The 13,454-nt window shown below is 38.4% G+C and overlaps 2 protein-coding genes and 1 long non-coding RNA gene across 3 annotated transcripts; 1 reads left to right on the top strand and 2 right to left on the bottom strand.

Annotated features, from left to right (window-relative positions):
- Positions 1-864: 864 nt before the first annotated feature.
- LOC128875122 (uncharacterized) lies at positions 865-1,707 on the bottom strand. The gene has a single exon (XM_054120482.1). It carries the CDS (start codon positions 1,705-1,707, stop codon positions 865-867), a length of 843 nt encoding a protein of 280 aa, XP_053976457.1.
- A 4,390-nt stretch (positions 1,708-6,097) lies between these two features.
- Positions 6,098-12,939, bottom strand: LOC128875135 (arylphorin subunit alpha-like). Its single transcript, XM_054120503.1, has 6 exons — positions 11,944-12,939; positions 9,863-10,196; positions 8,129-8,535; positions 7,393-7,709; positions 6,682-7,034; positions 6,098-6,590 (listed from the first exon to the last, which is right to left on the bottom strand). Exons 1-6 carry the CDS (start codon positions 12,235-12,237, stop codon positions 6,187-6,189), a joined length of 2,109 nt encoding a protein of 702 aa, XP_053976478.1. The 5' UTR covers positions 12,238-12,939; the 3' UTR covers positions 6,098-6,186.
- On the top strand, positions 10,551-12,087 carry LOC128875136 (uncharacterized). Its single transcript, XR_008456760.1, has 3 exons — positions 10,551-10,618; positions 10,707-10,848; positions 11,957-12,087. It is a non-coding gene; the product is annotated as an uncharacterized LOC128875136 (long non-coding RNA).
- Positions 12,940-13,454: the final 515 nt, after the last annotated feature.

Raw genomic sequence — 13,454 nt, 5'->3', positions numbered from 1 at the left:
GATTTTAATAATGGAAACATAAGTTATATTAGATTACATGTGTTACAAAAAAAGGTTGCTTTATCAAGGAACAGGAAAACAGGTAACGCCAGTAGAGACAGAACTGGAACTCAGAACCAAAAGGGAACTAAAAACGTGTAGAGCAGCTGATACTCCTTAACACCTATAGTTTTGTAATGTTTATAAACCTATTTAGAGACGCGGTAGCGTCTCGACGCCAAGTACATGAAAAATTATTCGTCACCGCGTATATATACCTGGCGTTGGAGTTACCATGTATCTTTTACAAGAGAGATGGTCTTTTTTTTTTTATACGTGGAGAAATGCGTTTACGCACACCTCCTTGAATGGAGGGGGTAGTGTGGGACTCGCCCCTCAGAAAGAGGGGAATACCCACTAAAACTCCACGGTGGCCAGACTCGGCGCTGTACGGGAGGCTACGGGATCTCTAGCGAACACTACCGTTGCCCTCCCACGCTACCTCCGCCATATGCTGGCGGAATGTCTCCTCCGGTGGGGAGCGTAAGGCTCCCCCCACCTGACCGCGGACGCCACAACCCACAGTCCGTCCTGTCCCTTTTAGTCGCTTCTTACGACAAGCAGGGATAACTGTGGGCGTATTCTATTCCGCGCCCCACAGGGAAGAGCGCCGCCGGGAATCCCATCCCGACGGCGCCGATGTCGGGCACTGTGAAGGGGGGGGGGGGGGGGGCATCAGATATTCGGACAGCCCCCCTCGTGCCCGGCGATTCCGCGGATTTTCACGGTGGGTGAACCCAGTGGCTGGACTCGCCAGCCTGCATGTCGCGAGACCGCCTCACCACGCCGGGCGTCTCAGACGACCGGTCGGGGAAGGAGAAGCGTTCAGAAGGGTCCAGCCCCTCCAGAGGCAGTGGAGGCAGTAGGTAGCCGCCGCCATCCTGCCCGCCTCATCCTCTTCCTCTCTATGCGAACGGGATCGGATCTCTCCCGAACCCGCTCGTCATCCTCCTTCCGCGAGAGGACTGCCTCGCAGAAGGAGGACATCGCCCTCCAGGACCCCTCGCTCTCGACCATGGCAGCAACAACGGTCGGCGGCGAAAGGTCCCATCCAACAACGTTTTTGAGCGCCCGCCTCTCTGACCAAAAGGCCGGGCACTCCTCCAGCATATGCTGAGCTGAGCCTACCTCAGCCCCGCACTGGTGGCATTCGGCCGTCGCCTCGGCCCCAATCCTCAGCAGGTACTCACCGAAACAGCCATGTCCGGTGAGCACCTTCATGAGCCGGGCTCGACGCCTCCACTCCTCGACTGCACCATCCGGCGGGGCGGCACCACTCCGGCGAAGGATTTGCAGAGGTCGATATATATCGGCGTCCGTCTCCGCCTGGAGATCAAACGGCACCACCCCCGCCAGGACGGCAGCCGCCTCGTGGGATATGGTGCGGTAACCCCTCGCGACCCTGATGGCCATGTGCCTTTGCACGCGGCACAGCAGCATCCGGCTACGCCAACGGGTCATCAGGTCGCTGGTCCATACGGGCGATTCGTACAGGGCCATTGATCGCACCACTCCCACGTAAAGGCGCCGCACCCTCTCCTCCGGGCCCCCGAGGTTGGGCATTAGACAATCCAGTAGGGTCGCCACGCCCTGGACTCGAGGGACCAGGCGGTCGAAATGAGCCTCGAAGCGCCAGCGGCTATCCAGCTCGAGGCCGAGGTACCTCATTGTACCTCATTGGGGCGTCCGCCGCGACAGAGGCAGTTCGTGAAACAGGACAGCCTCCGTTTTCTGCGGCGAAATCTCCAGCCCCAGTGCCCGAATCCTGGCGACGACGATCGCCACCGCCATCTCCGCCAAGCGGATGAGCCCCGTCCCGGGGCGTCCCGTCACAATGATCAGCGTGTCGTCTGCATAACAGACGGGAGCAGCCCGCGCAGTACCGAGTCGTACCCCAGGTTCCATATCAGGAGTCCTAAAACAGACCCCTGGGGCACGCCCCGGTTGACACACCAACATACCGGCCGTCCGTCATGTCGGGGAACTCGATCCACCTGTCCGACAGGTAGTCCCGCAACACGACCCGCAAATAGGTGGGCACTCCATGATCTTGGAGCGCCTCCTGGATCGTGCCCCAGCGCAGAATGTTAAAGGCGTTGGCGATGTCAAGGCTGATCGCTAACGCCACCCTGTCCCAGGAGAACGCCCGGCCCGCGAGGGCGCGCACGTGGTCGATCGCGTCAAGCGTCGACCTGCCTCCGCGGAAACCGTACTGGCAGTCCGCCAGTCCGGAACCACCATTGGACAGGATCCCCGACAGGCGGGCAGTGAGCACACGCTCGAAGAGCTTGCCCACCTCGTCGAGGAGACAGATCGGCCGATACGCGGAGGAATCGCCCGCGGGCTTTGCCTTCTTCGGGACGAAGACCATCCGCGCCCGCTTCCACTGAGGAGAGATGGTCCATTCCAACCTAACCTGAAACTTCTTTCATGATTATCTCAACACGCCTGCAATATTTTCTAAATTTAAAGGCATTTTTTCTTATGTAAACCACATATAAGCTTTCGAATAAAACCAAAATCAATCAAATCGGTCCACGTACAACTGAGATATCGTAATATCATGTCATGAATCTGTCAGAAACGGTATCTTTCGTATGATTTTCCCGTCGTCAACCCTTAGCCAATAGGAGCTAAGCAAAAGTCGAGCGTCGTTTGTCGACTCTCGGAATCATTCGGTTCGGCATGGCTCGTCAGCCATCGAGCGTCGAGAGTCGAAATAGATGTCATCATTCATAACCTACCAAGTGTCAAAAGTTTTTACACTATTGCATTATGAATTAAATTTATATCAGCAAAATGTTTTCAATCTAGACTTTTTATGTAGGGTTTAATAACAAATTGCAGCCAGTGTTGTAAAGTGTTGATCGATCTTGATTACAAGGTAAGTTGTCAAAATCTGAATGGCGAGATACCTTTATTCATACAGAAAACTGTTTTCAATATAGATCCATACCACCAAAGTGTTTTGAATTTAAGCTTTTTATGCAGAGCTTATACAAATGAAGGAAACTACAGGCTTGGAGGTTATTCGTTAACAAATTGCAGCAACTGTTGTAAAATGTTTATCCATTTTCATTACAAGGTAAGTTGTCAAAATCTGAATTGTCAGGTACCTTCATTCATACAGAATAAATCCATACCACTAAAGTGTTTTGAATTTAGACGTTTTACGTAGAGCTTATAGAAATGAAGTCATTTTTTCATTTCATCATTAACATTAAAATTTCTTGCAGTAATAAAAAAAATTACAGGTATATTTAATTATTTATAAATTGAACGAATAAGAGTTTATACTTAATAAATTATATGAAATATATATATGTATATATTCGCTTTGATTATCCCCTCTCCTTTTATTTTACTCTATTCAATTAAAGAAACAAATAATAATTTAGACTTTTTATGTAGAGTTTACAGAAATATCAATTTTATTTTTATAATTTTAAAATAGATTCTATATAATAAATTATTTGTAAAAAGAAGTGAGATCCGATAAAAGACTTCAAAAAAGTAAAAGAATTACGCCAAGTACATGAAAAAGTGGAGGACTCAAGGAGTTATAGAAAATAACTGATAATAGTTCAAGAAAATAGAAAAAGATGTGAAATCGAAATAAGCTGCCAGATGATTTGCCTAGATTTCTTAGAGAAATAAGAATTATTTTAAAACGCAATACAATGAAAGTGTACTCATATTGTCAGAGTTTTAAACTGACAAATTATCTGAAAGCTTGCGAGAGTAAAGGTATTGGCGTCGATGAATGACCTTAGAAATATTTTAAAACCCAATACAATAAAAGTGTACTCATAATATTGTCAAAGTTTTAAATTGACAAATGACCTGAAAGTCTGTGAGAGAGAAAGTATGGGTATCGATGATCTAAGAATGCCTTGCCTGGCCACGCCAAGCATTTGACTTCCAGCCTGCGGAAATCTAGGCAAATCATCTGGCAGCTCATTTCGATTTCACATCTTTTTCTACTTTCTTGTAGTTTTTTTATGGGGATCTTCTATTTTTCAATGATAACTCCTTGAGCCCTCCACTTTTTCATGTTCATTAATTACAACAGTTACAGTACGGAACCGGGCCATGATCGACCCTGTCCTGAGTGGTGACCGCTTCGGGGTGGTTGGAGGGCGCAATCGCTACTTCCTTTCATTCCTCAGCGCGATCCTAATCATTAATTATTAACTTACAGTGATATATTAAATATTAAATATCATGTATATATTGCAACGTGATTTCCCGACACGGTCCGCGATCCGCGTCGGGAAGCGTGCAAAATGAGAATTTTCCGACTTCTCACGCCTTTACGAGAAAACCCGAGCGCCAGGTATCAGGAGATACCGGCGTGAGAAACCGAACTACGCGAAAATTACCACGGCTAGCGATCCGGATCGCGGAGAGGGGCGTGGATCGTCGGCGAGGAAAGGAAGTCTGAGAAAGCCGTCTTCACGGCAAGACGGGGCGGATTAACACAGCACTCGTTTAAAATAATATAGAATATATTGTACGCGAAAGATGTTACAAAATACGGTGTACACTGCCGAGCTGTCGTAGCGTCTAAGGTCATCGGGACGACCGGTAACCGACACGGAACTACGTTTCGATAACACGTGCTGATTTCGTTCACGTTAGCCAAAATTCCGTCACGATTCGCACAAAAGCGACTTTGGATACGATGTTCGGACAGTCTTGACGCGGTCGCGGTGGGCTCAACACGTGCGCGTTACAATGGACTCGCGACTAGATGTTTGTTATTTCGTGCGATAACCTACGAAAAGGCGATTTACGATATCCTATCTATGAGCGTGAGGTAAAGGAGGAAACGCTTACCGTACCGTTCCGCACGTGCGTCGCTGTCGAAATAGGACGAGATACGCGAGTTCGTCGCACGCGTTGGTTCACGCGCTTCCCCCCAACCTCACCTCAATGATCGGCAGCACGCGGCACACTATGGCGGCCAAATTCAAATTGCGTCATCGGCGGTCGTCCAGTCTAGTCCCTCGGTGACTTTGGTGGCGTGTCGGTGCTGGCATCCCTCGAAGACTCTGGAGCGGGCCGGGTCTCGGTGCACTCGAGAACTCGGCTGACTCCGCTGTCCAAAACGGCATCCTGCCCCCTGAAGGTCGTAGCGGAATCCAGGGGCTGTTACCAAGAACCTCCAGCCCCTGTCCATTTGAGCTTCGTCTGGCCAGTCCGTGCAGCCGGCGCCGGGTTAGACGGGATCGGTAGCCTCTAAGCCGCATCGCTCGATGTTGCCGTCGTTAGCCCAACGCTATTGCCCTTCAGATACGCAAATTAGTCATAACCCTGGGTTACTCTGGTGGCGCTCGCGATCTTGGTCGGTCTCGTTCCCCGCGGAGAGTTCACCTACTTTGTGACGCGGCAATCTGCCACGACACAATATTTACTTAAAATTATTGTATTATAAAAGCAAAGCTAAAATGCGAAAAAATGTAAACAAAATTTATTTTCGATTAAAAAAAAAGTTAGGTCTCAATGGGACTTTTGGCATTAAGTGGGGCATAAATGAAAATTTTTTTTGGAGGGACGGGAATAAAAAAAATTTAAATAGTGTCGAAATTTGAAAAATTAATGTTTTTCTCGGAAAATCTAAAAATTGTATAGATCATAAATTCAAATATTTTGTTTTGAAATTTTTTCGTTAAGTTCATTAAGAAACACACATTTTAAAAGAAAAATGTTTTATTTGGTCAATTTTTAAAAGAGTTATAGCTATTTGAAAAAAATGTTTTTCTAAATTCATAACATTTTTGATTTGAGTAAAAAAATTTGAAAAAAATCACGGTAAGGTATATAGTAGGATACTATAACATATACAAATGTCAACCAAATCGAAAGCAGTCGGATTCAGAAGTAGTTGATTTGGGATGAAATGCCTTATATACTATAGAAGTGTTATAAGAAAATTCTCATGACGTTACATCATTTTTATTCAGGTGTAATAAGAGTTAGCAACTTACTCTAAATATAAGTACATCAGTTTTGATGTTTCTTTGTTATTGGTATATGGGAGAATAAAAAGAATGAATCAGAAGAAAGACAGAGTAACATTTATTATAAAAAGCGTGTTACTACAATAGTAAATGCAAACAGTAAAGAAATGAAAGAGCAACGTAATCAGTAAGGAATATTCATGTCGTAGTCATCCTTGTGATAAATGAAAATATTTTTGAACATCATGTTAGGTCCATCGTATGCGAAGTCGTAAATTGGTTTATCTAGAGGGAAACCATATGGGTTATTGTCAAACATGTAGTTACCCCATATTCTGGAGAAATACTGGCGTTCCTGTGAGACTGGGCTAATATACAAGAATAATTGGAATGGCATTCCTTCTTTTTTGCCTTTTGGCAACAGTAGTCTTTCTGGGAATCCTGAGATCCTTTCGTAATAAGTGAATGGTTCGCTATAATTAAGAGATCTTTGAATTTTCTGATAGTACAATTCACTTGGTTCTGGATCAGAGCTTAGGAAGAAGCAATCTTTGCTGTTACGTGTGATTTTATTTGGACCTGCATTCACTGTTAAGAAAAAATAACAAGTTACATTAGGTAAATATTCAAATGTCAAAAAGTAATGGACTTTAAAAGCACCTGAAAGATGAAAACTTACAATCAACAAACCAGTTGTCCATCTCGTAGAAATATTTGAAATTTTCCTCAAAGTCTGCGTATTTGCGATTCGAGTTAAATGCTGGTCCAAGGAAAATTCTGAAAGCTGCCTTCATCGGTTTGTCTGCAGTAACTGCAATGTGGAAGTTGAATGGTTTGTGATTCAGACGGTATTGTCTCACTTTGACTAAAAGTGTTTCAGCTTCTGTATCATCTTGAACCATTAAACCATTGCTTATCGATGCGTCGTATTGATCAAAATATGTAATTAATTTGTCAACAGCAAAGGATTGAATTTTCAGGTTGGGATAAACAATTTCATCCTTGGTGTATGGTTTCTGTAGCATACTGTATCTATAAACATTGAACAACATTAATTTCTTTATTGGTTTTGAATTATGTGAGCTTTATTTCGAGTCCCTATAATGTTATCATTAGACTGCGGATCTTTATGCAAAATAAAATCTTCGCGAACGTGTCTACAAATATTGAACCTAAATAGGAATTTATTTTATTCTGCAAATATTATAACATGAATTTTTTATATTCTTGCATATTGTTTGCATTTTGTAGTTTTTTGCACATTCAAATTTCCTATAAATGCGTAAAGTTCCGTAGTCTAGATATCATTAACAATGCATTCTTAAACTAACAAATTATATGATTTGTTTATAATATCACTAAAGATCGATTAGTCTGAAAAAGTAGTTACCTGTAATAATAATCAAGCACTCTCTTGTATAGTCGATAGAAAGCAGGGTCCCTTAGTGAAGTGGAGAACATTTCTAAAGAGCTAGGAACTAGTTGATAACTATTTGCTGGTTCTAAATTGAAACCAAGGATCTTTCTACCAAAATAGTCAATGCTGCCATAAAAGTCTCTATTGTAGGAATCAGCGTTACCCTCGATTAAGTTTCCAAGAATATTCAAACCTTCTGGAGTGTAAATATTGGCCCATTTACCATCACTTTTTAGTACAAAACCAGAATCAATTGCGGCAGATAATCTCGACTCCATATCGCTAATGTCCTATAACGAATGAAGTTATGCTAATGAATTAAATTCCGATTCATGGAAGGGAAGTGTAATTTCTTATCAGTTTACTTATTTTCTAGCGAAGAGTGTAATATCATTATACTGATTACAGAATTTCAGTTTTAATTCAAAATTAATTTTGCTGAGTTACAGTGAAATTACACTAGTCTGACGTTTCCAACAATTTAACAGTATACTTCTGTAAACTCTTTATTAAAATATGTGTAGCAACATATCACTATAAATTACTTTTTCCAGTCTTGTGATTACTGTATCTCTCATTAGATGTCTTTTTAACCGACTTCGAAAAGGAGGAGGTTACTCAATTCAACATGTATATTTTTTGTTTTTTATCAACTTTTAATGACACACGACCGAATGTACCAATTTAATATAATATGTAGTGCATTTACCTTGATGTATTTGTATTTGTAATATGGGAAGGAGCTCCAGTATGGCCTTTGGGTAAATGGTAATCCGCTAGCAAACATCATGGTGGGATAGTAACCAGGGTAGAAAGGTTTATTCCAATCGAAATCTTCAAGCTTAGGCAAGTCATTCGAAAGTCTTTCGAGGTTGTATCTATTCAGTAATTGTTTATGTCCATAAAGGTATTCCTCTCCACGATAATTTGGGAAGCCAAATTCTTTGGATTTTTGCCAGAATGGGAAGTTTTGTCGGAAGAAGAAATAGTACTCGTTTAACCCAACATCTTCCACAAAATAATTCAATTTGTTCTCCATATTGTACTCGCGGTTAAGGTACCAGCCAGAATAATTCGCATTGATAAAGTATGTTGTGTAATTAGCAGACTTCGGACCTGAAATTTAATGTTCCTTAACGTTAACAATGGTAGCAGATCTTTATCTCGATGAATTCGAAAGTATTTTAATTAGCTTTTCAGAAATGCAATTCGATAATAAGTACTGTATAATTTAATCAATGAAGGGTAATGCGATGGAAGTACAATTGGACTATGGTTGTTGTTCATTTACCTTTTTATAAATTTAAATGTTTTATAAATAAATTAATTTTTCTATGATAAGATTGAAACTAAAGCAAACCTGCAAACTTGCAATGTCTTTATCATTTTTCTAATTTCTTATACATTTACAAAGTTTCTATAATTTTTTGATGCGTTTATAAATTGTAGGGAAACATACAACTTACTTATTGAACACACTTGTAAATTTACATGAAATTGTAAAATTACATAAAGTTTTCAAGTAACAGGTAAACTAATGAATTATCTATTTGTAAGTTTATATCAATTTTGTAACGAGTCAAATGTTGATTAACTTCCAAGGGCTTTAAGTATTTAATTATTAATTGCAGTTAACAATAGACTTTCCAATTGCAATTAACGTTAATTATATTCAAAATTTGTCTTTTGGATTACAATTACAATTCATTCTAAATTGAATATAATTTTCAGTTATTATTGATATAAATTACAATTTTTTACCTGGTTGATCAATTGATAGAAAATGTAATTACTTAATGTTCTACACTTTCCACAACAGGTCTGTATGCGTTACCGTAAGACCGATTCTTAATTTTAACAAAGATTTGGATAGTTGACGTCACGTACTACAAAACGTATATTCTAGTTTTTTGATAAAATGTTTTAAAGTATGACCCGCTGAAAAAAGCGCATTGAAAAATTCAGTTTGCGACTGTGAGAAAACCAATTATCCGATAATCACTGCTTTTTGCACACGTGAAGAACATATTAATCACTACTTGTTCCCAAAAGGACAGCGCTTTAGCTTAAAAAATGGCGGAGATAGGAATTTTTGAAAAAAAAAACCGCTGAATTTTCCGGTTTTCCAGATTTTTCTCTGCTTCTCATTATCCGATCGAGACGTTCGAGGTCTCATTCTATAGGTATTTTCATCGCCTACGTTTCATCTCTTTGGAATATTGATATTGCTGCATTAGTTTAAAAGTTATAAGCAAAAAATGACAAAAATTACGATTTTTTTTGCATTAAATTGTTAATAATAAAAAAACGGAACAGAGTTGGGAGTGAAAAACATATACCTATTAATCTACGCATCCCCTTTTATGTAACTGCACAATCCGTTTGCTGTTCGTATTTTTGTTACACAAAAATGCTCTACTGATTGGCCTAATAAGATACTTACCCATCTTGCCGTAAATCTGTGGGTAGTGGGCTTTTTCGAGCACTTCCGAGTTGTAGAAAGCGTTGGGATACAATTCATATACTGGCGGAAGTTGGATGTACTTAGTATCTGGCCTTCTAATTATTGCATTGTAAAGGGCGTAAATGTACTGGCCCTCGTTCATATAAATTCTTGCCCAAAGAGCCGTTTTATAGAACACGTCGAAATCGTTTGCGTAATAGAAAAGGTCGAATAAGGCCATTAATTCTTTAAGCAGCTTTGGATAATAAACCGAAAATAACGCTCCTCGAGGAAGCATTCCCTTTTCGTAGAAGGAGAGGAATTTCTTCGCAGCCTGGAAATTGTTTTGGAAAATTATTATTTGTAACTCAATATTATATTTCATATTTATAATTTAATACCAATGGAATATAAATACACTCTATTTATACAATGAAAACATTTAATTTACTATTAAAATTATTTATTTATATTTAATAAAATAGTTTTTTCTACATTTTACGTTTGCTAAATCCATTATTAAGTCGTTAAAATCTAAAGATTTTAATAAATCATTTTCTATAAATAAAGAGACCAGAGAGGATAATTTTTCATTTAACATTGTAGATCGATGTAAATCTGCATAGTTATCGACAGAACATATTCAAATTCTTCAAAAAACTGTTTTCACTGAGAAGTTTTCATACAATTTTACTGAGAAAAATATGAGGCCCTGTTGAAAACGAGGCCCGAAACTATAGGCCCCTTAGCCTTATGGTAAATCTGGCATTGACTATTTATAACTTAATATATTTATAAATAATACTACTTTATAACTTATACATCGTTAAATATTAATTTTTAGTTCATTTGTACTGTCATTCTTCACAATAAATTGTTGCAACTTTTGCACCAACCATTTCTGGTCCTATGTCGACCGAGACTCGATAAAAATCAAATGGGATCAGACAATCTGGAGCCTAAAGGGTTGAGAAATTTGTACGCAGGTAAATGTTAATTCGTGTATATTTAATTTTCGTATTATTTAAATTTTTACATTGGTAAAGAATTTATTAAAATATTGATAAGTTTTCAAACAACGTGTAAATTCATGAATTTTTCGTAAATTTACAGAAAACTTGTAGATTAGTGAAATATTTATTAACTTTCCAGATACGAAAGTGTCTTAATTAATTAATTAATTAATTGTTACAAATTTAAAATAATTGCAATATATCAACTATATACCCAAGAAAATATAAAAATCACTGCATGACTAAGGGGACATCGGCTAGGTCGACATAAATATAATTTGGTTTGATAATTATTAGCAATTGCACGCAGACGTTACACGTGTAAAAATATTCTAAAAAATATTCCTAAAAAAATTTTGTGACATTGTAGTTTATTAATTTCTTTTTTTATAATCAATGATATTCTACATATTCTCGGAAATCTTTAGGATAGATATAATCCAAACAACAGTTATTAGTTTATATAATTTGCGAAATTACTAAGAAAATACGAAAAATTGGCAGACATATAGAAGCAATAAATATTTGTACGGTTTTTATAACGAACCATTTACAATAGAATTTGTGACATAAACACATCAGTTTATAGCTTCGTACGAATTAGAAACATCAAATTTACTGTAAAGAAGTCTTAAAAAATGTTTTAATACAAAAGTGGAAGAAGATCTCATCCCGAATAACATCAAATTTAGTTCATTTACCAAATGCCTAGAAGAGTTGCAGCAATTATAAAATCAAAATGAAATCCCACGAAGTATTAATTATTTATAAATTAATGTAAATTTCATGTTTTTTTTTAGTGAAGTTTTAAAAATTTAATAGTTCGAATATTTATTGCTTCTATATTTCTATCGATTTATTGTTTTTTCTTGTTAATTTTGCATCTTATATATATAACTAATTTTTTTATACTGCATCTAATGTAGAGATTTCCAAGAATATGTAGAATATCATTGTTTATAAAAAAGAAGTTAATAAATTACAATTGAACGTAGTTTTTTTTTTAATTGACCAGTGTACGAATACTTACTACACCCAGTGTACATGCAAATGAAAAGAGTTACCAACCTCATTTCCGTAGGAGTTAAGGTTGGATTCGATGCTCCATGCTTGGCCCTCATCGTACAGGTCGCGATTCACCACCATGGGTTGGGAGACGTGATAAAGCAGATTGTAAACTTTCTTCTGCTTCAAGAGATAATCCGTGTCGGCCGTTCTTGTTTCGTAGTACGCCGCCTGGGCGAAAGAAATGGCCAGCAGCCCCAGAAGCCACAGCCGCAACATCTTGTATCGGGTGAAGAACTGGAATCCTAAGGCGATGATGCTGGCTGCGCTGTCACTCTTATACTCATTGTCAGTCATCCCCTCTCTGTGTTATTTATTATTCAAGAACAATCAGCTTGTGGCACCGTGATTGTTCATTACAGTGATTCTCAACAAAAGAGTGTACACCCTTCTCCACAACGATTGTTTTCAAGGACCACAGGCGAAACCTTCTTCGGTTTATAAATAATAAGCTACGTGAGATTTACAGCTTCAATAAAAATGTTGGGATTGGTGGCGATTCCAAATGTTTATGCTATTTCTTTGCTCAGTCATTACTTGCGAAACAGCACCAAACCCCTTTCAACAACTATGAAGTCACAAATGTTATAATTAGACTGCGGATCTTTATGCAAAATAAAATCTTTGCAAACGTACCTACAAAAACGGAACCTAAATAGGAATTTATTTTACTCTGTAAATATTATAATATGAATTTTACTCTGAATTTTTTTATATTCTTGCATACTGTGTGCATTTTATAGTTTCTTGCACATTCAAACTCCCTATAAATGCAGTCTAGTTATAATTTAATTTTTAATTTTTATCCAACGCGACCGAAATGTATTGGATAATATATTTACGATTCATCCACGTTAAGAAATAATGTTCCAAATCATGCTATACAATTACAATTTAATCGTATATAACGTATAATTCATTATATTACAGTATTATAATATAAAATCATAGCGTATAATCAAGGAAATTATAGTATTACTAATCAAATTCGCTGGCTAAGTTCTCATTGTACTTCAAACTTTAAAATTCAAACTTCTTTCTAAAGTCATTTCTAAAGTCTTTCTCAATCATTAGCAGTACTTTCATCGTAATATTTAGAAACAATTATTGTAAATAGAGAATTAATTTGATTAACAAATTAGTTTGCTCTTCCTTTCTTTGATTCTGAAGATGTAGTTGTTTGTATAATTATTATTAATAAATATGCGTTAATTTGGTAGTTGTAGTGTTAAAATGATCGAATTATTAACTCTTTGCATTCGAGAGGAGTTTCATCTGGTGACTAAAAAGTGACAATCTTTATTCGTGTTAATTTTTGTGATAATATTAAAAGGGTCCAATATGTCCCCCCCCTCCCCCCGCCGGAAGAAAAAAAAATTTGACTTGAATCTCCTCATTGAAGTGCAGTACCGTTAGGGTAGTTAAAACCAAGTGCCCAATTTTGAGATTTTTGACCAACGTTTTCACAGCGCAAATTTTTTATTTCTTTTGCATATTGTTATCGACATTAAACT

This window comes from Hylaeus volcanicus, chromosome 4 (genome assembly GCF_026283585.1).
Source record: "Hylaeus volcanicus isolate JK05 chromosome 4, UHH_iyHylVolc1.0_haploid, whole genome shotgun sequence".
Classification (NCBI taxonomy): Eukaryota; Metazoa; Arthropoda; class Insecta; order Hymenoptera; family Colletidae; genus Hylaeus; species Hylaeus volcanicus.
This window is presented reverse-complemented; position numbering and strand designations above follow the sequence as displayed.